Source organism: Chenopodium album, chromosome 21 (assembly GCF_948465745.1).
Source record: "Chenopodium album chromosome 21, dcCheAlbu1.1, whole genome shotgun sequence".
NCBI classification, from domain to species: Eukaryota; Viridiplantae; Streptophyta; class Magnoliopsida; order Caryophyllales; family Amaranthaceae; genus Chenopodium; species Chenopodium album.
Window position 1 is genome coordinate 34880645 of NC_137854.1, and position 20793 is coordinate 34901437.

At 31.6% G+C, this 20793-nt stretch overlaps 4 protein-coding genes and 1 long non-coding RNA gene across 9 annotated transcripts; 1 reads left to right on the top strand and 4 right to left on the bottom strand.

Moving 5' to 3' along the window:
* Window positions 1–1123: 1123 nt before the first annotated feature.
* Window positions 1124–15131, bottom strand: LOC145600725 (WAT1-related protein At3g28050-like). Its single transcript, XM_081656597.1, has 7 exons — window positions 14889–15131; window positions 14663–14728; window positions 12744–12857; window positions 12294–12537; window positions 11939–12097; window positions 1706–1854; window positions 1124–1307 (listed from the first exon to the last, which is right to left on the bottom strand). The coding sequence occupies exons 1-7, from the start codon at window positions 15062–15064 to the stop codon at window positions 1124–1126; spliced, it is 1092 nt and encodes a 363-aa protein (XP_081512723.1). The 5' UTR covers window positions 15065–15131.
* On the bottom strand, window positions 2260–5966 carry LOC145602196 (uncharacterized). The gene is made up of 5 exons (XR_014104505.1): window positions 5869–5966; window positions 5511–5651; window positions 4892–4947; window positions 2720–2800; window positions 2260–2619 (listed from the first exon to the last, which is right to left on the bottom strand). It is a non-coding gene; the product is annotated as an uncharacterized LOC145602196 (long non-coding RNA).
* LOC145602195 (protein FAR1-RELATED SEQUENCE 5-like) lies at window positions 4501–5831 on the top strand. Its single transcript, XM_081658371.1, has 2 exons — window positions 4501–4955; window positions 5036–5831. The coding sequence occupies exons 1-2, from the start codon at window positions 4602–4604 to the stop codon at window positions 5777–5779; spliced, it is 1098 nt and encodes a 365-aa protein (XP_081514497.1). The 5' UTR covers window positions 4501–4601; the 3' UTR covers window positions 5780–5831.
* LOC145602194 (uncharacterized) lies at window positions 6663–11765 on the bottom strand. 5 transcript variants are annotated; one of them, XM_081658369.1, is made up of 10 exons: window positions 11486–11765; window positions 11326–11385; window positions 10257–10536; window positions 9197–10157; window positions 8310–8893; window positions 8043–8217; window positions 7788–7919; window positions 7557–7694; window positions 7251–7442; window positions 6663–7148 (listed from the first exon to the last, which is right to left on the bottom strand). In XM_081658369.1, the coding sequence occupies exons 2-10, from the start codon at window positions 11369–11371 to the stop codon at window positions 6846–6848; spliced, it is 2811 nt and encodes a 936-aa protein (XP_081514495.1). In that variant the 5' UTR covers window positions 11372–11385; window positions 11486–11765; the 3' UTR covers window positions 6663–6845. The 5 variants fall into 5 exon arrangements, with proteins under 5 accessions (XP_081514495.1, XP_081514493.1, XP_081514494.1 ...); XM_081658367.1 differs by having other exon boundaries at window positions 10257–10554; XM_081658368.1 differs by having other exon boundaries at window positions 11326–11765.
* A 1293-nt stretch (window positions 15132–16424) lies between the features above and the next one.
* LOC145602541 (WAT1-related protein At3g28050-like) lies at window positions 16425–20372 on the bottom strand. The gene is made up of 7 exons (XM_081658733.1): window positions 20098–20372; window positions 19762–19827; window positions 18765–18878; window positions 18382–18613; window positions 17759–17917; window positions 17484–17632; window positions 16425–16708 (listed from the first exon to the last, which is right to left on the bottom strand). Exons 1-7 carry the CDS (start codon window positions 20268–20270, stop codon window positions 16555–16557), a joined length of 1047 nt encoding a protein of 348 aa, XP_081514859.1. The 5' UTR covers window positions 20271–20372; the 3' UTR covers window positions 16425–16554.
* Window positions 20373–20793: the final 421 nt, after the last annotated feature.

A 20793-nucleotide genomic window follows, 5' to 3' on the forward strand; every position in this document is an offset into this window, starting at 1 on the left:
TGGGACAACAAAGTCTTTGGGGACTTAATCACTTGCTGCCAGAATAAGGAGTAAATGAGGGAAGCAAATTAGTTGAGAGTCTGAGAAAAATACAGAGAGTTCACAAGAGTAGCCTAGCTCACGGTTTTCACTGTGCAGCCTCAGAAATCAGCCCCGATCGAAGCTCATCCGTGGTCCGATTTGGCTCAAATTTTGAAAACTTGTCCGGGACATCTAGGTCTTCGTTTTCAACAGTCGGATTGTCATTTTCTGCTCTGGTTCGTGAAATACGGCCTCTGGACAGAAGCTCCGTTTTCTGGTTTAATCTCTCAATTTCTTCCTCAATTGTTTTGTTCTTATGATTGTTGTTGTTGGGTAATTGAGTACCCATATTTTAGACTTGGAATTGTGTTTGTGTAACATTCCTTTGATCATAATAAGAACAATTTGGGTGGACTCCTAAAGTCCCGTGGTTTTTACTCATCTTCACATCGAAGAGGTTTTTTACGTAAAAATCGTGTGTCTCTTCCTTGTTTGATTATGCTCGTTATTTGCCGTATGTTGCTGCCTTTGGTCTGTTAATATTGCTGGTTGTGTGTTGATCTTGGAGAACATACATATAGTTTGGGTTAAGTGTGACTTTTGAATAAACTAGTAGCTTGTGTGTGCTTGTGGTTTGTTGTTTGGTCGATTGATTATTCCGCAAGAGGTGTGTTTATCCTCAACATTTACTACATATCCTTCGTTGTCTATATCATTCATCCTTTTTGATGAAGGCGGTCAATAGTTTGGTAATGTGGTTAGGTTATTACTCTCTCCATCCATAATTTAAGTTTCCATATCCTGAAATGCTTTCCCTACTTAAAGTTATTCATCTCTCAATTCTATAGGGTTTTTAATTTTTTATTAATTTGATTAATACTGTATTCAATGCTTTATCTATGTTAATTTGATGGACTTTTTGCAACCCATAAGATGAATTAAATATAGGAAACTTCCATTATTGTATTAGACTATTAGACCAATTCGAATTGTGTCATGGTACAAAACATAAATGATTTATTCTCCAAATCAAACTCATGACAACATATACATTTAGATCTTTACATACAATTTGTACAAGGAGGATGAAATTAGACTATATTTAGAAATTATGCACCCATGCTTTGTCATATAGTATAGGGATCTTTAGAGGATGTTCTTCTTCTTCATCTTCATCAATGATATAAGCCAATCTATTTTTATCATCTTTATTGACCATCTCTTCTTCGGCATTTCCTTTCATCACCGTGTAAAATCCAAATGCTATGATCAATCCTCCAATTACACTGCACAAAATGATTTTTTTTTTTTTTTAAACCTTTTCAATTTTCAAGTATTTTATAAAATTAACTAATAAATTTAATATTTTTTTTAACATTGATCATGTTAGATAGGGTAAAATTGAGTTAGGGATTTTTTTTTTAATTTTTTTTATATATAAATGATCTATAATGGGATTAGGTTATTGCAATAATATGATTTGTAAAGCCTTGTTGAGTTCACCTAATTTTTTATTGAAGTAAAACCATTATCACTAATCCAAACCGGTAATATTATTGACTGAAAAATGTTTTCGTTGGTTGAAATTTATTTTTACTGATTTATTATACTCGTATTAGTGTTTGTAGCTAGTGAACGAGATTCTTAATAAGCCAAGAATGTTAAGCCAAGAATAAAGAAGTACCTCCCAAGATGTAGAACATCCCCAAGGAACGAAACTCCCATAATAACAGCAATAATCATTTGAAGTGGCTTAAACATTGCTACAAACACTGGTCCTTTCACTCTGCATGCCCATGTATCGACAATATTTACTAAACTAGCTGCTACAGCCTGCTCAAATTTAGACAATGCACAAAAACTAATAAATTTTGTAAGGAAAACCAATAGTAATAATACGTACGTTTAATTTGTGTTGATACTTATATTATGTCTTGTTCACATAGTGATCTTAACAATGATTTATTGTACACAATTTAAGACAATAGGTGAAAGTATACATACGTTTAATTTGTGTATGTTGATACAATAATGTGTGTGTAGATAAGTGAGTTAGTTTAAAAAAAGAGGATAAGGAATAAAGTGTGAGTGAAAATGTAAGAAAATAAGATGGTAAATTATGTTTTTCAAAAGGGAAATACAACTCCATTTGCATGTACCCGGTGTACAGTATTTTTACTGTACATCGGGTTTTTCTCACGTGCAACTTCTTTATTGTTTTTTTTTTTTTTTTTTTTTTTTTTTAAAATAGCTTAATTTAAAATCACGGAATTTTATACCTAAATCAAAAAAACGCAGAACAATGGAGGAGAGAGAAAGTGAGAAAACGCAGAACAATGGAGGAGAGAGAAAGTGAGAAATCGCAAAAATTGCAAAAAACGATCATCAATCGAGGAGAAAAAAGGTTAGAAAACGCAAAAATTGCAGAAATCGATCATCAATAAAGGAGAAAAAAGGTGAGAAAACGCACAAATAGAAGAATTCGATCATCAATCGAGGAGAAAAAAGGTGAGAAAACTTACAAATTGCAGAAATCGATCATCAATGGAGAATTCGACTTTCGATACAACAAAATGCAGCAATCTCATTCACGAATTGCTACAAAAACAGAGGCAAGTTGAGACTGAATTTGAAATCGATTTAAATCGATCGATTATAGAAGAAGAAGAAACTTATTGTTTTGGAGATGAATTCGTACCAATATTCAACCATCCAGACAATGCAGAAGCAATTGATAATGCAGAAGACGCAATACACAATGCTGAAAATCAAGTGGTTCCTGATAAATCAATTGATTCAAATTCAGAACAAACAACCAAAACAAATGCAACTGAAGGTAATTTCTATAAATTTTTGAGATTGTATGCTAAAAAGAACCCTTTGAATACATAATTGTTACCCTTTTTATGCATAAACGTGACCCTATTTATGCCTAAATGTTACCCTCAGATTGAATGCAGAACTTTTGAGATTGCATGCAAAAAGTAACCCTTTGATTGCCTAAATGTTACCCTTTTCATGCTTAAAAGTGACCCTATTTATGCACAAATGTTACACTCAGATTGTATGCAAAAAGTAACCCTTTGAATGTCTAAATGTTACCCTTTTCATGCTTAAAAGTGACCCTATTTATGCACAAATGTTACACTCAAATTGTATGCTGAAAATTCAAGTTGTATGCAGAAAGTATCCCTTTGAATGCCTAAATGTTACCTTTTTCATGCATAAAAGTTACCCTATTTTCACACGAATGCTACCCTTTTTTATGCTGGCTGTGGTTATTATCTGATTTGTTTGTATTAAATAACAGATACAAATCCAATTGATGCTTCTGGTTTAGATCTTAGAGGATCATTTGTTGGTGTGGTAAGAGAAACTTTTGAAGAAATTTTGGAATTGTATGAAAAACATGCTGCTATACTGGGATTTTCAATAAGAAAACATACAACTAGATTCAAACAACACACAAAAATAGTAACTGAGAAAAACTATGTGTGTTCTGCTGAGGGAAAGAGACATTCAGGTCAGAAGAAAACAAAGTTAGTTGAAATGGTTGATGAAGAGGATGTAAATGTAAAAGCAAGAAAGCCAAGACAAGTAGCCATTACAAGATCAAATTGCAAGGCATGCATAAGAGCAAAAGTGAATAAAGAAGGACAGTTTGAGGTGGTGTCTCATGTTATTCAGCATAACCACGAGCTAACAAAGCCACAGTGGCATTATTTGCATCGTTCTGAAAGAAAAATGACAAAGGAAAAAACTGAAGCAATCAAAACAATGAAATCTTCAGGTTTAACTACAATGGACACTTACTATTACATGGCTACAGAGGCTGGAGGAGAACAGAATGTAGGCCATAGTGTTGTAGATCACCTGAATTTCTGCTCAAGGTTAAGAATGGAACAAATTGAGGCTGGAGATGCTCAAACTTTAGTGAACATTTTAAGTCAAGAACAATCAGAGGATCCAAACTTCTTTTTTAGAGTGAAGTTTGACAAAGAAGGAAGAATTTGCAATATCTTTTGGAGAGATTCAATGATGCTAGAAGACTATAGGATATATGGAGATGTTCTTGTCTTTGATACAACATACAGAACCAACAGATATAATCTTATATGTGCTCCATTTGTTGGCATAAATAACCACTGGCATAATTGTATGTTTGCATGTGCTTTTATTGGGGATGAAACAACAGATTCATTTGTGTGGTTATTACAAACCTTCTTCAAAGCTATGGAGGATAGAAAACCAACTTCAATATTCACTGACCAGGACCAAGCAATGGCAAATGCAATTCTGGAGGTAAAAGATTTATATTGACATCTTACAGATTTGAGATCTGACAATAAAGTTTTTCTTTTCACATAAAAGTTACCCTTTTATCTGCATAAAGTTATCCTTTTTAGTGCATAAAGTAACCCTTTTAACAGCATAAAGTGACCCCTTTATTTTCAATGCAGGTGATTCCAAATACAAGGCATAGACTTTGTATATGGCATTTGGAGCAAAATGCCATAACCAGATTTGGAGCTCTTAAAAAAGACAAAGAATTCAAATTTGCATTCAACCAGTGCTTAAAGATGTGTGTGACAGAACAAGAATTCGAAGAAAAGTGGCAGGCAATGTTGCAGAAATATGAGTTGACAGAACACTCTTGGTACAAAAGAGTGTATGAGTTGAAAGACAAATGGTGTCCTGCCCTTAGTAGAGATTTCTTTTCAGCAGGAATCTTATCGTCACAAAGGAGTGAAAGCACTAATCATGCTATAGGATTCAGAGCAAGTAAAACAACTACTTTGACAGAATTTTATACCATATTTAAGAAGACAACCAATCGTTGGAGAAGCACAGAGAAATATGATGAGTTTACCTGTAGCAAGTCAATAGCATTCACTTCATTGCCTCTCTCTGGAATGCTAAAGCATGCTGCACAGGTAAAAAGTTAACTGACAACTACATAAATTACACCTAATATATGGCAATTTAAATGAACCTACATGATTTTGATGTACAGGTTTTCACTTTATCACTCTTTAGAGATTTTGAAGAGGAGTTTGGATACTCTATGGCAACAACTGTTCAGATGTTAGGCAGTAATGAAGAATGCCTACTTTATCAAGTAACACTAGAAGACAAGCCATGGTCTGCACATCAAGTAAACTATATACATGAGAGCCAAACTGTATGGTGCACTTGCAAAAATTTTGAAGCATCTGGATGGTTATGTTATCATTGCATCAGAATTCTACATTTGCATTCAGTAACAAGAATACCAGATAAGTATGTTTCAAAAAGATGGACTAAGTTTGCAAAAACAGAGGCATGGGATAGGTTGAAGAATCAGGATCCTAAACAGCAATATATTCCATGGAGGCAAACAATGATGAGGAAATACTACAATCTAATCTTAAAAAGTCAAGAAAATGAAGACACAAGAGCATTTATGGAAGAAAGCTTCAGAAACAGTCTTAAAATGGTGGAAGACTTACTTGCTATTGCTGCTCAGAAAGAAAGTGCAGAAGCTGCTTCTAACATTCCTGATGTGGCAGACAGCACTCAAAGCAATACTGACGTTTCTTCAGCATCGAGTACAAGCACAAGTGTACCACAAATACTTGATCCTAAAACGGCTGTAACAAAAGGAAGAAGCAAGAGAGCAAAAGGAGGACTTGAAAAAAGCAAGAGAAAAAGAAAACCAGCACTGCCACCTCCAAATTCAGAATTTGGATCAAAAACACCTAACTTACGACTCTTTTAAGATCTTTTTTTGAACATTTTTTTTTTCGAAATTAATATACCTTGTATTATTAAGCTTCAGAAACAGTCTTAAAATGGTGGAAGACTTACTTGCTATTGCTGCTTAGAAAGAAAGTACAGAAGCTGCTTCTAACATTCCTGATGTGGCAGACAGCACTCAAAGCAATACTGATGTTTCTTCAGCATCGAGTACAAGCACAAGTGTACCACAAATACTTGATCCTAAAACGGCTGTAACAAAAGGAAGAAGCAAGAGAGCAAAAGGAGGACTTGAAAAAAGCAAGAGAAAAAGAAAACCAGCACTGCCACCTCCAAATTCAGAATTTGGATCAAAAACACCTAACTTACGACTCTTTTAAGATCTTTTTTTGAACATTTTTTTTTTGAAATTAATATACCTTGTATTGTTAAACTATTTTTCTTTTGTTTTTTTACTCTATGACAAGTTTAATGAAAATGTGATTGACACTTTTATTAGCAGATATTTAATTCTTGGAAACATCAACTTATGTTACCCTTTTCATGAATTAAAGTGACCCTTTTCATGCATAAACGTTATCCTTTATATCCACTAAAAGTTACGCTTTCTGGTAATAAAAGTTACCCCTTTTGTCAATAAAAGTTACCCTTTTCACGCATAAAAGTTACCCTATCTATCCAAAAAAAGTATACCTTATCCTTTCTATCCACTAAATTAACCTTCTCTTTGTTAATAGTTACCCTTTCAAGTAATAAAAGTTACCCCTTTTGTCAATAAAAGTTACCCTTTTCATGCATAAAAGTTACCCTATCTACCCAAAAAAGTATACCTTATCAAATATAAAAAGTAACCCTTTTTATGCCACAAAGTAACCCTTTTTATGCACAAAAGTGACCCCAAAAAACATACACAAGAACCTTTCAAATTACTTAATGTATGCACATACATCAGTATTCCAAAAGAACAAAAAACTAACCACTAAGTTTAATTACATCATTTAACTTGATGTATATGCACAAACATTAAGTTTTTTCATTGTTCAAAAAATGCTCCTAGACCTAATCAACCTTTGCTTCTAACAGTCATTTCACCCTTTAGAAGGAGTGTACTTGTCTGTCTTCTTTTTTGCCCTTTTTCCTTTGGGATTCTCTTCGTCTGCCTCTGCCTTTGCTTCTACTTCAGCTGCCATTATTCTTTCTTCATTATCTTTCTTCTTCTTTGCAGCAATTGCATCCTTTCTTCTCATTTCAATTTCTTGGCAATAAGCAGGATCTTTCTTCTTCTCATTGAACTTCTCTAATTCTGACAACACATCATTCCTAGATTCATTCAAATCACACAGCACCAGTGTCGTACAAATCTCACCTCGCAGAAATTTTCTCCCAATAATCTCACAACAGAAAAAAAAAAAAAAAAAAAAAAACTTATCAATATGTAATTAATAAAAGCATTAGAAAGGGAAAAAATACATACAAAATAGATGAATAATTACTGTTTTGAGTTCATTTAATTTGAACGATTCGCCAACAAAATGGAGCATGTGATACATAACAAACACCCCACAGTCCAAATTGTCAACTTTTTCTTTTCTCCATTCCAACTCAACAATTTGAAACCTATAAGAAGGTAGCTGAACACTCTTTGGATGATTTCTTTTTCCGAGAAAAACACCCATTTGATCACACTGACATAAAATATAAAAGTTTAGAATAAAATAAAACAAGAAAAAAGAAAAAAAAAATTTAAATGGAAACAATAAGTAAACAGAAACATAACAATGAAATCAACATAAACATACCAAGTGTGAAGACAATTCTTTGGTATATTCAAGAGCATCATCACGCCAGATGATATTGTCAAGATAATATACCACCTCTTTTGTATGATCAATAACAAACAAAATGTAGTGATTCTCAATAAGAACAGGAAAATATATCTGAAACAGAAAAAATTAAAACACTGATTTAGACAGTTTAACACAAAACAGAACTTTTTTAAAGTTTTGATAGTAATTTATCATGAAATATACCAGTTCAGCATCCATAATATCACATTCAGGATTCTCATAGCTCACCCAACCTTCCCATAAACCGTGCAAATCATTAACAGCTTGTGAAACTTCACCTTTGCCAATGTTTTCACAAACATGCAAGAATGCAAACTATTAAAAGTATGAGAACTTGTTTATATAAAAAGATAATAACTTTAGTGCACATAAAGGGTAACTTTAGTGCACATAAAGGGTAACTTTAGTGCATATAAAAAAAAAAATCAAATTACTTACACTTTGCCTCACACCAAAGAAGAATTTTCGAGGACCAGAATCAAAACATGCCTTCTCGTTCAAATACAGACAGTAGCAATCAATGATGCACCATCTAATTCTAAGTGGAGCTACCAGGGATACCATGTCTTCTCTTGGAATTAAAAAATTCATCCCAATAGTAACAAGATTCTCACTGCAACAATAAAAAATAAGATAAGCATTAAACAAAAAAATAAAGGAAAAAAAACATATAAAATATAATTATTATAAAAAATGACATTTAACTTCCTCATCATTGAATCATCCTTCAGTAAACAATAATCAAGAATTTCCTGATGTAACTTGGGCAATTTCTTGAAAATCCGAGCATTAGACCTCAAAAACAGAGTAAGAAAAGGAACATCCACACCTACTGGCCCACAGTCGAGTGAGCAAAAAGATTTATTGCCTCTGACGATACGTCTAGAAGCATTTGCTACAGAAGGCCCAGCATCATCCTCAGACCTATTCATCAAAACACTTTTTCCTTTACCATTGACATCATCCTCAGACCTATTCAAATTCAAATCTTCTTCAGATTCATTATCAGGATCATCATTGTTATGACATTCAGGTTCATAAAAATCACGAAACATTTCATGAATAGACTTCATCTTGTTACACTCCTCAATTAAACCATCTAAAAGCTTCAGGTAATGAGGATCAGAAAGTAACTGTTGTGTTTGAGAAAATACAACAGGATCATCAGAGGATAATGATTCAGTTCTGCGAGAAGCAATCATATCACTCAAGGTTTGAAAACCCTGTGACTGAACCAACAATAATACATCCATATTTCTTTTGACCAAAAGAAATGTTTCATGAACAGCCTGCAAACATATGAACCAATAAGAAACTATACAAATGTAAAAAATAAAAATAAAAAACAAATGAAAATTCATGATATATGCATAAAGTTACCCTTTTAAATGCATAAAGTTACCCTTTATTATGCATAAAGTTACCCTTTAAAATGCATAAAGTAACCCTTATAACTGAATATTTAGGGTAACTTTAGTGCACAAAAAGGGTAACTTTAGTGCACAAAAAGGGTAACTTTAGTGCACAAAAAGGGTAACTTTAGTGCATATAAAGAGATAATAACTAAATAAAAAAAAAAAAAGAGCACTTACATCAGTTGAAATTTCTTTAATTTCATCATCAGTCATCACACTTTCTGGAAGATCAAATGCAAGAATGCGGCCACTTCTACCACTTGTAGAAGCCCCTTGACCACAAGTTTGCTTAACAACAGGAGTTATAGGATCCCTAACTTCAGGCTGTGAAACGGGATATGTAAGGGTATCCAATGGTCCCTGCCCAAAATCACCAGCTTTAATCTCCAAATTGATCCGCTTCTTAATCTTCGCATCAGTCCAATGTTGAATCAAAGGAAGGGTACTACTTTCCTTTTCTCCTTGGAAATTTAATCGATGAAAATACATAATTTGCAAAGCTAGCAAACAACCACTTACATTTTGAGCATTTTCATCATTCTTATAATTCACAACAGCCTTCTTTAATTTTTTCAAAACATATGAACACCAATCAAATGTTTTGATTTCATCAACATTTTCCACAGCCTTCAGCAACTTCAATGAAACAGTCCTATTAGTAGTAGGAGCTAAGAAGCTAGACATAGCATGTAGCACAAAACATCTCTTGAATTCTTCACCACCATCATCCAAATCAACCATCCTAGACTCCACTTTTGACAAATGTAGAGGTTGCTTCTCAGTAAGACCATAATCATGTCTCCATGACTGAATGATACGTTTATCTACACTACCTTCTTCAGGATTCTTCTGAAGTTCAGGAACAGCAATCTCACTCATAGGCAAGCCAAAGACATCACATATATCATTTTTAGTAACTACAAACTCTTTACCAGCAGCAATAGTGAACATGCAGCTACCTCCATTAAAGTGTTCAACCAGCCAATGTAGCATTTGACGATTCAAAGTTTTCAATTTCAGATGTAATAAACCACCAAAACCTATTTCTTCAACAGCTTTTTGTTGATTAGGACTAAAATTACTCATCATTAATTCCAATGTGTGTGGTCTGCACCTTGCAATCAAGGGTCTTTTTTCCCTAAATAATAATAATATAAGTAAAACAATATCAGAATCAGAATCAGAATCATGATATATATGATTAAAAAAATACAAAACAAAAAACATTTATACTTACACAACAGTATCAGAATCAGAATCAGAAACTACTTGCAATTCAGCATCTGCTTTGGCCTTCTTAGATACAATTTTAGACTTCTTAGGAGATGCTTTAACCTTCTGAGACTCTGCTTTGGCCTTCTTAGGAACAGTTTTAGCCTTCACAGTTTTAGCCTTCACAATGTTAGACTTCCCAGTTTTAGACTCTGTTTTGTCCTTCTCAGGACCTGTCTTGTTCTTTTTAGCAGGCTCTTTACCCATTCCTTTTCCCCTTGAAGGCGATTTATAACGATATCCACCTATTGAACCACCTATATCTAATTAATACAGAGGATAACCATAAATTACAAATTCACAAATTACTCAGGGGAAAATTTAGAATATATGCATAAAAATCCTTTTTACTGCATAAAGTCACCCTTAAAATACAACAAGTAACCCTTTTAAATAAAAAAGTAACCCTTTAACAAGCATAAAGTGACCCTTTTAACTATATAAAGTGACCCTTTTAACTATATAAAGTGACCCTTTTCACTGCATAAAGTCACCCTTTAAACTACAACAAGTAACCCTTTTAAATACAAACGTGACCCTTTTGACAGAATAAAGTGACCCTTTTCACAGCATAAAGTGACCCTTTTCAAAGCATAAAATAACCTTTGTCATGCATATAAATAACAATGTATATATTACTCACACACAATGCACAATGCACATATTACTGGTACTCAAACACATATACACAAACACAATGCAGATATGCATACTATTCTCATAATCTAACTAAAACCTAACATCAAAACTTGAAGAATAATGAATAAAACTTCTGAAAACAAACATGCAAAATTTGTTTAACATGTAACAACACCACAACACATATATATCAAATTTTGAACCAATTATCACAATGAACAATAAAATAAAGCAAAATTAAACATAATAACTTCAAAATTGAAATTCAATTATCATAATATGCATAATAAATCAACAGAAAACAATAAAAAATAACATGCACTACTAATTCGACATATATAAGCGAAAATTCAATTGAAAATTCGAAAAAATGATGAAAAATTAAACAAACACACCTTCTTCAGCATCTACAGCCTTCTTTGTAATCTTCTTCTTCACCATTGCTGAAACTAACACTACAAAAAACGAAAACAAAATCAAAATCAAAAAACCTAAAAATCGAAGAACCAAAACAATTTAAACTAACAAAAATCTCAAAAAAATAAGTAAACTAACCACAATTAAGCGATAAACAACTTCACAAGTGAAAGAAAAGTGAGAAAAAGCTCGAAAAAGCTCGAAAAGCAACAATGGAGGAGAGAGAAATCGCAGTTAACTGGTTTTTAGAGAGAGAAAAACGAGGAGAGAGAAAGCGTGAATGAGTGAATGAAGGAGAAAATCAAGGAGAGAGAAAGTTCTTTTTCTTTAATTTTGGAAAGCACGTGCCCAGGACAGTTTTTTTGTCCTTAAAATCCGCCATTCAATATCATTATTGAACACCCGCTTTTTTTAAAAATTTGTGAGGGAAATAAAGCATAAGCATTAAGAACTTTAAAAGGACTCTTAATAAAATAAGGACGCTTAAAAATCGTTATAAAATGGACGGAGGTATTATATATACGGAAAACACAAGAAATTGAAAATTCTTAAAGAAAAGAAAAGTATGACCCATAAATTATGAAGATTTACCCCAACTAAAATTGATATCCATTGGATACCTATGGTTGGTCTCCAAACACTTGCATCATTTTCAGCAATTGAAGTAGCAATTGCTGCCACTATACTCTCAAAGAAGAAAGTAATTAGTATTATCAGCACTTCTGAAGAGAAGTCCCTCACAATCCATGTCTGAAGAACAAGAAAGTAATTAATGTTAGGAAAATATTGTATGTAACAATAATCTTTAATTACGTCGTATTTATGGAGAGAAAGGTAAAACATAAAAATGTGGAATAGTTTCGCATGATTTTGTCATAAATTTAATCTTGCTTAGGAAAATATTTGATATTGCAAAGAAATAATAATGCAATTTTAAAGAAAGTACCTTAGTAACATATGAGAGTGAGATAACTATGCTGCTCATAGAAAGCAAGATGCCCCCAACAATCCAATTTGGTTGAGCTTGATGATGTTCAATAACATGATCAAAAGATGTCTTGATTGGTGAAGAGAATAAAATGATTGGGAGCCCTTGGTAGAAGATCACTACCAATGCTCCACTAATTGATACTATGGTTCCTACCAACTTTAGTATGCTACTTTGTGCACTTAAGCTCAAAATCTCCATCCTATATTCCACAATTTATTTCATAATTATAATTACTAAAACTTAATACTAGAAAGTAGAAACATCTTATGGTACATGTAGTAAGGTTAATTGACCGTGTTAACTAATAACTCAGTTATTTTCAATGGTCAAACATACATAGTCAAATAGGTTATATCAAAAAGATATTGATGGACTATTAAATTAAATAAAAAATGCAAATCATACCTGAAAATGACGGCCAAAATGAAAGTGAAAGCAGGGGAAAGATTGTTTATTGCTGATGCAAGTGTTGGTGAGCTATAACGTATTCCAGTATACAAGAAGATGGAACAAGCACAACTGCATAAATTAAAATACAAAATATCTTTTACTCATGTATGTGCAATCAAAGACTTTAAATGTTAATTTATGTTTAATATCTGTCTGTTAATAACGTTAATGTGATACTTTGAATTGAATGTATAAGTTTTGAAAATGACTTATCAATATTAATGAGAAAGGTATATTCAAATACACAATTGTGATTTTTCCTTAAAAAAAAAAAAAAAAAAAAAAAAAAACACAATTGTGATTAAAAGAATAAAAGATACAGTACAAGATATTCTGTATTTCGTATTATTCACATCCATTTTATTTATTTATTTATTTATTTATTTTATTTGTTTATAGTTAATCGTATAAGTAGCCGAATTTCGGGCCTAAAAGACCAGCCTAATGTATCAGCCCATAAGTTCAAAAAATTTGGATATACACTCCGAGTCTATTCAATTCGCCACTATGATCAGCTCAACACCAAAGCTACTAGTTCATCAAGTAACAGTATTACAACCTACAAAGTATGGATTAAGGCCTGTTCATATTTACTTAATTTCAGTTCAGTTCAGCTCCAATCAGTTCAGTTCAGTTCAGTTCAGTTCAGTTCAGCTTTTAATTTCCTTCTCACATAAAATATTTATTTCAGCTCAATTCAGTTCAGTTCAGTTCAGCTCCAATCAGTTCAGTTCAGTTCAGTTCAGCTCCAATCAGTTCAGTTCAGTTCAGCTCAGTTCAGTAAATGTGAATAGGCCCTTAGTCTCATAAGTTTCACAGTAGAAAGAGTAATAAATTAAGAGAAGGTATTGGGTGCGAACTGCCGCATGCGTGCGGCAAGCTGGGTAATATATTTTACTCGTTTGCTATTTGGCTGATATGTTTCACGTGTTAGCTGATATGTTTCATTTATTGGATGATATGGTTTTTGTGTTGGTTAATATATTCCTTTTGTCGGCTGATATTAGACATCAGTTGGCTGATATATTTCTTTGGTTGGCTGGTATCAGTCACAAGGCTAACACATCACAGAGGCACACCAGCCTGCCATGGCCATGCATTGACATAAATTTTAGATTTTGGCATGAGCATGATAGACTAGCTTGCGTGTCAACCCACTTATAAGGCATGACGTACACCCGGTGTTTGTTTGCTCATTTGATGATAAAATAAGCAATAACCATTAAAATGAGCAAACAATACCCTTAGGAGCACCATACAGGGTGTATATAACAATTTCTAACACACCACGAGCATACAATGAAATTCATTGTAAAAGATCAACTCAAACTTGAGACTGTACGAATTTTCATTTCACTTATAAAGTTATAAGGCATGACCCACTTAAATACAAGTTAAAATAGCACTACTCGTGGGCCTACACACGCAGGCCCATGTCAAAGCCCAACTTTCTGTAGATGACCATTCCTCCACATAAAGAGATAAAAGGGAGGGGACCATTGGGGATTAGTGCTGAACATGATTTACGGATTGAAAAAATTAAATAATAAAAACTCGGTAAAGTTTATAACAAAATTAAAGTTTTTATTTTTTGAAAGAACAAAATTAATATTTGATCATTCAGCATAGAGCAACTCAATCATAAAAATATTTAAAAAAATATAGTAAACAATTTGGTGGAAAAAAAAAAAATTCTTACAATATAATGTACATATCTAGCTTACAGAAAATAAAACTAATTACTTCAAAATAAAAACAACAATATGTACAAAATCTTGGACAAAAACGATCAAATATTATAATTTTATAATCAAACAAATACAAGTACAAATATCTTGAAAAAAAAGAATAGAAATCAATATTGAAAAGCTTACTTGAGAATTCCGAGCAGAAATATCCGCAATATTATAGAGCATCTAATTGGTGGAGGTGGAGTTTTTCTGTTCCAATCCATTAAACAGCAATATAAGCAATAATCAAATCTTGTAAAAGTACTGATAAAACACTCACTCCGTCCCCAATTAATTGTCTTTATTGGTATCCCGACTTACTAATATGACAATTAAATTCAGACGGATACTGATAAGTCGTTAATCATACCTGTGGTAAAGGAAAGCGACCGGGATAAGAAAGAGTAGAGAGATGGCATGAGTGTAAGTAGTGTAAACATAATTGCTCATTCCTTCTGCCATAGCTGCTTTGCTCAGTGTAAGGCTACCAACATCTATTACTTCCACTACCAATAGTATTATTATCAATAATTTTACTTCTAACATCTTTAATTTCTGTATTATTTTTATTTCTCTTTTTTTCTAGTTCTTTTTTTCTGAGATTAATTTTCTCTTCTCATGAACTAGCCTTGTAGTAGTTAAAAAAAGAAAATGATTAAGCACAACAAAGTCAAATTGATTATTTTTTTAAAAGAAAGAAATAAAGAATTATTTAAGAAAAGAAGTCGTCATGTAATTATAAATTATACAATTAATTACACAACATTCTTCCTAACCAATAAAGAAAACAAAAAAAATATCTTGCTCTAGGATTGTATATTTCCCACATATTTGGATCTTATGGCAGTAATATATGATTACCATTATTTTATTTTTTGAAAGAAACTTTAACCATTAATTAAATAATTTACTCCATATATGATGCTTCCTCCGTTCTTTTTTTACTTGATCCGCTTTGACTTTTACGCTATTCATCACCCCTCCTTTGACCGTTTTTTGTGAATGATATGTAAGGAAAAATATATTCATGTGAGATATTTTTGAATTTGTCTCAATAAGTACTATCATAATATACAACTTTTATAATTTTTACTTACGGAGAAATAAAGTTATTGATTGCTAAAGTTTTGCATTAGCAAGCGTGATAAAAGAAACAGGTCAAGTAAAAAAGAACAGAGGAAGTATGTATTCAAAGATGTGTATGCATCAATTTTGCATTGAAATTATACAAAAAGTAAATTACACCTACCATGTAAAATATATGTTTTAATAACGTAATTAAAATAAATTAAGGTAAGGTATGTAAGTAATACAAATTAAATTAGAAAGTAAATCAGTTATAATATTGGCTACTAGCACGTCTATCTTGTTAAATTAAAGAGGTTGATGAGCTAGCTAGACTAGGCCCTCTTGCCCAATAGGTTAACCAGGCCAGTTTTATTTTGTTGTGCCAAATATATGTTTATTGGCTAAATGGCCAACCCGACCTTGCTAGCGATCAAGGTAGAGTCAAATTAGCTTGTGTGTCATGGTATTCCGATGCTGGCCTGGATAGGCTGGACTATATCTTGATCACCTCGATCTAGTCGTAACAAAAACTCAACAACGCCCTAATGGGTACGAGATAGTTTTATTTTAAATCATATACTACCTCTGTTAATGGTTATCTGCAACTTTGGGATATTATTTGTGAGGTATAAAATATTCCAAAGTTGCAGATAACCATTAACGGAGGTAGTAATAACAATTCACCTGAATTGAATTCGTTAATAACAATAGCCTAAATAAACATTAGAGCATGCCTTTTTTTGCACAACTCATAACTTGGCAACCACTACACCTGTTTCTTTTTCAATGCAAGTATGTATAAAACACTTTTTTTTTTTTTTTTTTTAACAACCGATTTCATGTTATGTACAATTAGATATGTGCACACAATTTGTGTGCATCGGAAAATATACAGCATATACTTCTATTAATTCGATTGAACCAATAATTAGGGGAACTTATTGGAAAAACTATTAAACATCCATGTTTTAGTCATCCAACATTGGGATTTTTAGAGGATGTGAGTCTTCGTCTATGATATACGTCAACCTATTTTCATCATCTTTTTTAAGACTCTCTTCTTCGGCTTTTCCTTTTACCACGGTATAGAATCCAGCTGCTATGACCAATCCTCCAATTACACTGCATAACAAGAATTACAAAACTCATTTTTAATATTTCAATAAATTTAATACAGAAGAATCGGTACATATACAAAACAGGTACGTAAACACTAGCTAGTTTTAAGCTTTTAATAATAATACTACAGCTGAGTAAGTAATATTAAAAATATACAACATAATATACACGTATTCTTAAAAAGATGTTATGAAAATATCAATTACATTTTATTAATGTTACTTTTTTATTTTTGAAACATTATAAATGTTACTTTTTATATTCAAATAGGATGAAAAATCAATAAAAAAAAAATAAAAAAAAATTCATCAAAATATCTAATTGAAAATAAAGTTTAATTTATTAAAAACTTAAAAAAAAAAAAAAGTATAAAGTAATATATTGATAAAAAAACTATGCCCGATATCCATAAAACACAAGTGTGTAAGGCATGTCCAGTACTATTAAATTACATTTCATAGCCTTTTTTTTTTTTTTTTTTTTTTTTTTTTTTTAGAGAGCCACAAGGGCGAGGTTGAGAGTCGATCCCAGAATATCCTGAAATTGGGAGAGAAGCTTTAACCACTTGAGCTATTCCACACCCTCGCACATGCTTTATAGGTTGGTTATCATAGTATAAATTTCAAGTTTCAAAAATTTGGCCAGTTTAGGTGTAAATATTTTTCCTCAAAAAGAAAAAAAAAAGTAAAAAAAAGGTGTAAATACTAGTATTTAGTTCTCCTTAAGATCTAATTTCACCAAGTAATAGACTAATAGCTAAGTTATAAAATAATGGTACCTCCCAATATGTAGCACATCCCCAAGGAAAAATGCTCCCATAATAACGGCGATAATCATTTGAAGTGGTTTAAACATTGCTATAAATACAGGTCCCTTTATTTTGCATATCCATGTGTCAAGAACATTTAACGTACCAATTGATATAGCCTGGACAAATTTGAGATAATACACAAATTATATATCAATTTTGTGAATTAGTATAATAAATATACATTTTAGTAAAAACCTAAAATTATAATTTGGTCTAGGATGAAAACAATTATTAAGAATTACCCCAAAGAGAATAGAGAATAACTCGATACCAAAGGTTGGTTTCCAAACACTAGCATCATTTTCTGCAATTAAAGTAACAAATGATACCATTATAGTTTCAAAGGAAAAAGTAATAAGTATTATTAGCACTGTGGAAGGGTAGTCCCTTGCAATCCAAGTCTGAAACGAAGAAAGAAAAAGAAAATCATTAGTCGAACAATGATAAATATAGTCCTTAATTAGGGCCTGTTCTCATTGGCTGAACTCAGCTGAACTGAACTGAACTGAACTGAACTGAACTCAGCTGAACTGAACTGAAATGAACTGAAATGAATATTTTATAAGAGAAGGAAATTAGGAGCTGAACTGAACTGAACTGAACTGAACTGAACTGAGCTGAACTGAACTGAACTGAACTGAACTGAGCTGAACTGAACTGAACTGAACTGAACTGAACTGAATTTCAACGTAAGAGAACAGGCCCTTAGACTCTTGTCTATCTAGAAAGAACATTAAGCAAGAAAAGAAAAAAGGCTTAAAACACGAAATAATACATGATTTTGTTATAAATTTCCAAAATATACTTTAATACTACATATATAGTATATAATATGTGTATAGATAGGTTTCGGAAAAATCATTACCTTTGTAATGTACGCGAGTGAGAGGACTATGCAGCTCATTGTGATAAAAATCCCTCCAAGGACCCAATTGGGTTCCACAAGAGAGTGGAGAGATGGCTTGGTTGGTGAAGGGAACATATTAGAAATTGGTTGTCCTTGGTAGAAGATCAATATAAATGCTCCACTAATTGATACTATGGTTCCTATCAATTTAAGTATGCTACTTTGTGAACGTAGGTTCAATATCTCCATCCTACATACATTATTCCACAATTCATTTCATTCTTAATAATGACTAAAAATGAGTAATAATAATAACATTATATCCCCTGTCAAAAAAAAAAAAAAACATTATATCATGGTAACTTAAATCACAATATATATTGTTATAAATGTTTAGTTACCTGAAAATGATGGCTATAATAAAGGTGAAAGCGAGGGAAAGATTACTTATTGCTGATGCAAGTGTTGGTGAGCTATAACGTAATCCGATATAAAAGAAGATCGAACAACTACAACTGCAATTATATATACAAATAAATCTTTTAGTAACTCGATTAGCGTAAATTAGAGCATGTCTAGAGTTGTTGAAATGAGATGTTCCGTTGATGTCATCTCATTTTATATTGTTTCACATTTTTCAATACATGTTTTAGAAAATTACTCGTATTTTCAAAATTTATGAAAATTAATACTTTGTATATTTTTGAGCCTATACATAAAGATCAAAAAATACATATATATATTTTCCTTATATATGATTATAATTTCCTTATATATTGATGAATAAAATCCCTTATATATGATCATATTTTCCTTATATAATGAAATTATTTTTGCTGAACTTAAATTATTTTTATTGAACTGAAATTAATTTTACTGAACTGAAATCATTTTTGCTGAACTATAATTATTTTTACTGGTTCTCTATTATAATTTTTCTTTATACTTACTGATTTTTACTTAACTGAGATTATTTTTATTAAACTGAAATTATTTTTTAAGAATTGAATTTATTTTTACTGAACTGAAATTATTTTTGCTAAACTAAATTTATTTTTACTGAATATTATTTTTATAAGGTGAAGTGAACAGAGCCTTATAAGAGAATTTACCCCGATGGCAGCTAGCTTAGCTAGCTTATTATTGCATATTAAATTAAAAGTTTACTTCCAACAACAACCCCTCCCCTAAATTAATTAAAAATAATGCGTCATTGCTTAATAATTAAACAAAAAAGGTTACTTCATTAACCAATAAAATAAAGCAAATAAAGAATAATTATGCAATAATTAGTTTCTAACTTTTTATAATACTTTCATGTAAATTAAATAGATTATAGTAAAATTATTAAACATGAAATGAGATGTAATAAAAAAAAGAAAGATAAAATGATCATACTTGAGGATGGCAAGAAGGAATATCCGCAAGATTGTAGAGCATCCAATGGGTGGAGGCCGTTTCTTTCTGTTCGAATTCATTTAACAACCAAAACAAGCAAAACCTTTAAAACTTTAAAAGTGATGGAATTCTTTCTACAATAATCTCACTCCATCCATAATTAATTGTTATTGGTCAGATCAAAATGATCAACATAGATTAACTTGGATAGATTAGAGGACGAAAATATTAAAAAAAAATAATGGACCAAAAATGATCTTTTGTGAGATCCTAACAGGTTACTCGAGTCTAATTTAATCATTCACGTTGTAATTTTAAAACATGTCGACGACATACCTATGGTAAAGGAAAGTGGCCGGAAAAAGAATGACAAGAGCGATGGCATGAGTGTAAGTAATATAAACATAGTTGCTCATTCCCTTTGCCGTGGCTGCTTTGGTGAGCGTATTGCTACCCACGACCATCACTTCCATTGCCAATATTATTATCGATAAATTTAATTCCCACATTTTTTTTTTCTCTTTTTGATCTTCTCTTCTATCTTTTCCTCTTTTTTCTGAGCTTAATAAAAGTTTCTCCTATTCATTAAATCATTTGAAGAAATGCAATGAAATTTTAAATTACACAAGTCTTTTAACAACCCCCCCTTTAACCAAAAAAAAATAATTAAATAGTGGAATAATTCATAGCTTAATTAGTTAATTGTCAACATTATATGATATTTTTTTTTATTTGGGTCCCACCCAAGGATTCCACTAATGGAATTAAAGTAGTCCATGCCTCCATGATAGATAAATTTTTTTTTTTTTTTTTTTTGTTTTTTTCAAATTCATGTTTCCACTACATAATCATGAATAACTATATGTATGAGATGATATTTTAAAGTTATATTTTTGTAAGAAACTTATTATAGAATCCAAGATTAGGTGATATGTCCCGCCAAAAAAATTAATAACAAACGACTATAGGTTATTTGAAATTCTTTTTTAAAGTTTATGATCTAATTGATTTTTTTAATATATATACTCCTTC

Excerpts from the sequence above, each read along its gene's own strand:
- LOC145600725 (XM_081656597.1), bottom strand. The coding sequence starts at position 15,064 with ATGTTAGAAGTAAAATTATTGATAATAATACTATTGGTAGTGGAAGTA. Across the intron at positions 12,538-12,743 it reads ATTTTGGCCGTCATTTTCAG|GATGGAGATTTTGAGCTTAA; the intron begins GTATGATTTGCA and ends TGTGGAATATAG. Across the intron at positions 12,098-12,293 it reads CACTCTCATATGTTACTAAG|ACATGGATTGTGAGGGACTT; the intron begins GTACTTTCTTTA and ends CTTGTTCTTCAG.
- LOC145602195 (XM_081658371.1), top strand. The coding sequence starts at position 4,602 with ATGTGTGTGACAGAACAAGAATTCGAAGAAAAGTGGCAGGCAATGTTG. Across the intron at positions 4,956-5,035 it reads TGCTAAAGCATGCTGCACAG|GTTTTCACTTTATCACTCTT; the intron begins GTAAAAAGTTAA and ends TTTGATGTACAG.
- LOC145602194 (XM_081658367.1), bottom strand. The coding sequence starts at position 11,371 with ATGGTGAAGAAGAAGATTACAAAGAAGGCTGTAGATGCTGAAGAAG. Across the intron at positions 10,555-11,325 it reads GGCTGTAGATGCTGAAGAAG|ATATAGGTGGTTCAATAGGT; the intron begins GTGTGTTTGTTT and ends TGTATTAATTAG. Across the intron at positions 7,443-7,556 it reads AAGAATTGTCTTCACACTTG|TGTGATCAAATGGGTGTTTT; the intron begins GTATGTTTATGT and ends ATTTTATGTCAG.
- LOC145602541 (XM_081658733.1), bottom strand. The coding sequence starts at position 20,270 with ATGTGGGAATTAAATTTATCGATAATAATATTGGCAATGGAAGTGATG. Across the intron at positions 18,879-19,761 it reads TTCCTTCTTGCCATCCTCAA|TTGTAGTTGTTCGATCTTCT; the intron begins GTATGATCATTT and ends ATATAATTGCAG. Across the intron at positions 17,918-18,381 it reads CACTCGCGTACATTACAAAG|ACTTGGATTGCAAGGGACTA; the intron begins GTAATGATTTTT and ends TCTTCGTTTCAG.